General features: G+C 34.0%; 1 protein-coding gene across 1 annotated transcript; it reads left to right on the forward strand.

The window, feature by feature from the left end:
* The first annotated feature begins 200 nt into the window (after nucleotides 1-200).
* LOC105817205 (olfactory receptor 5K3-like) lies at nucleotides 201-1,142 on the forward strand. Its single transcript, XM_012652835.1, has one exon. The coding sequence runs from the start codon at nucleotides 201-203 to the stop codon at nucleotides 1,140-1,142; it is 942 nt and encodes a 313-aa protein (XP_012508289.1).
* Nucleotides 1,143-3,001: the final 1,859 nt, after the last annotated feature.

The following is a 3,001-nucleotide window of genomic DNA, read 5'->3' on the forward strand; positions in this document are numbered from 1 at the left end:
TCACAGAGGCTGCCACTATACTGGAACAAATGTTCCCCTAGAATTATGTGTGCCTGTGTTTCAGAGACAGTAAGGGAAGCTTGAAAAAGAAGTTCTTCTCCCAGTCATAAAAAGAAAGAAAGTGAAGGGAAGGAAAAACTATATACTCTATGTTAGAATCTTATATCTCCATAATTCCTTTCTCAGCAGACAAGGTTGACATGAATGGGAACAACTACTCCTTGATAACTGAGTTCATCCTCATAGGATTTACAGATCACCCAGAGCTGAAGACCCTTCTGTTTGTGGTGTTCTTTGCCATCTATGTGATCACCATGGTGGGGAATCTTGGTTTGGTGGTGTTAATTTATACAGAACATCGTCTGCGGACGCCAATGTATATCTTTCTGGGCAACCTGGCTCTGATGGATTCCTGTTGCTCCTGTGCCATTACCCCTAAGATGTTAGAGAACTTCTTTTCTGAGGACAGAAGCATTTCTCTCTATGAATGTATGGCACAATTTTACTTTCTCTGCCTTGCAGAAACCACAGACTGCTTTCTTCTGGCAGCAATGGCCTATGATCGCTATGTGGCCATATGCAACCCACTGCAGTACCATACCAAGATGTCAAGGAAACTCTGCATTCAGATGGCCACAGGAGCCTACATAGCTGGAAACCTGCATTCCATGATTCACGTAGGATTTCTGTTTAGGTTAACCTTCTGTGGACCTCATCAAATCAATCACTTTTTCTGTGATGTCCTTCCATTATACAAACTGTCCTATGTTGACCCCTATATCAATGAATTAATGATACTTATCTTTGCAGGGTCAATTCAAATTTCCACTATTACCATAGTCTTAATCTCTTATCTCTGCATCCTTTTCACAATATTCACAATGAAATCCAAAGCAGGAAGAAGCAAAGCCTTATCTACTTGTGCATCCCACTTTCTCTCTGTCTCAATATTCTATGGTTCTCTTCTCTTTGTGTACGTTCAACCAAGTTCAGTTAAAGAAGAGGATAAAAACATACCCGTTGCTGTTTTTTATACTTTAGTAATTCCCTTATTGAATCCTTTTATTTATAGTCTAAGAAATAAGGAAGTAATAAATGTTATGAAAAGAATGATGAAGAAAAAAAGTTTTGTAACATTCTGAAAAAAGTATCATCCCCTTTGGAAAATTAATTATGATTTGATAAAACTTTTTTCAAAATCAAGGAATATTGAGATGATAAAAATGAAAACTTTGTGTATAAAATATCAAAAAACCAAACATGATGGTATATGAGTCAAATGTATAAGTGTGGAAATTAGTCAGCTGAAATGGATTTTGAAATCTAAGCTAGTAGGAGTAAACTAATAATTATATTTGAGATCACAAATTGATTCAGAGTGCAGTGATTTACCCTAGTAACTAATTCTGTCAGTGTAAATAGTTATAATTTTCAATAAATGCAGTGAATACTAGAAATAGAAGTCAGTATATGTAAAGGAAACTTCTGTTTAAAATTGGTGACAAACTTCTGGGATCTCTAGTGTAATTTTGAAAAACTCAGTCGCATTCCAAGTTCAAAAATGTTAACTTCTTCTTAGGCAATAGCTTCTGTGAGAAGTAAACTAACTATATGTTTGAATTTGATTCTCACTTTTCTTTGAAATCATTTAAGAGATCAAATTGTTTGAATATGGATTCATGCAGAATTTATATGTTCTAATCAAGGACATTTTCATTTTTAGTGATAGTAAATTTTACTCTCTAGTTCTCTGAAATAGAGTGTCTATATAATGGTCATTTATCTATATATGTTGTTGAAATTTAGTCTATACTGAAATCTCCATGAATTTGAAGCTTTTCATGTAGTTTTCCTATTTGTTCATCATATAAGACAGTTTAGTTCCTTGAATATATTGATTAAATAAACTTTTTTCACCTTGATATTATTCCTTGTTTTGTTTGTTATTAGGAATACCACCAATATACACTGATTCCGACGAATAGTATTGATGTGTTCGGAACATTCACAGAAAGATAGAAATGCTTTTCAAGCATAAATGAGTCAGAAAATAGTCAAAATCCTTAATACCTAAACAAAAATGTTTATTCATCACTTAAAAGTACAAATATGAAAGAAAAAATAATTTATGAACCTACTATCTGCTAGGCAGTACACTAGACTTTTCATAAATATTACCTACCAAGTACACAGGAATTATTTTTCATGAATTTCCTTAGCTGAAATCTCATTATTTTGAAATAGGGAGTAGCTTGCCCAAGTTCATCCAGGTCACCTGGATGGAGATAGATCTTGAATCCACATTGTCTTTTCTCCACATACTTGGGAGTTCAGAAAATGGAGATCCAGGTAGCCTGGTAGATTGCATTATTAAGCAGCAAAAGTAAACGGTGCCTAATAAGATAGCAAAAATTTGGGAGGGAAAAAATGGAAATGAGCATGGCTAGAGTCAATGATTATGGAAATGAGTGTGGTAGTGGGTGTGACGAGGAGGTGAATTCTGGGACAGAGTCAAGAAAGTGGCAAAACTGTTGGTTCTTGGTGAGTGTGGGAAGAAAGAATGGAAGTAGATTGAGTTACTGGGATCCTTAAATGCTGCCCTAAAAACATCTGAATTTATTTAGAGGTTTGAGATATTGGCGTTCTTCTTGGCAGCAGAGTAATATGATTGTATCTTTTAGAAACCTAACCAGGCAATTGATTGGAAAGAGATTGGAAGTAATGAGACTAACTCCAATAAATCAAATATGAGGTGATAAGAGCTGGAACTGGAGAATAACCTAAGAAAATACAGGAGTGAATAGATATGAGTAATATTTTAAAGAAAAAAATAGTAAATTATAGCTGTTGGATAATAAAATAAAGGCCCACCTTATTTCTGTATCAACAATGCCATATCTGATTTTATATTATCGGTATTCAAATAGTGCCTGACATATTTGGGAACTCAGTAAATATTTTTTTCAATATACTTTAATATAATTATGCAAGTTATTATATA

Source organism: Propithecus coquereli, unplaced genomic scaffold, assembly GCF_000956105.1.
Source record: "Propithecus coquereli isolate 6110/MARCELLA unplaced genomic scaffold, Pcoq_1.0 Scaffold40, whole genome shotgun sequence".
Lineage (NCBI taxonomy): Eukaryota > Metazoa > Chordata > Mammalia > Primates > Indriidae > Propithecus > Propithecus coquereli.

Coding starts and splice junctions, on each gene's coding strand:
- LOC105817205 (XM_012652835.1), top strand. CDS start 201: ATGAATGGGAACAACTACTCCTTGATAACTGAGTTCATCCTCATAGGA.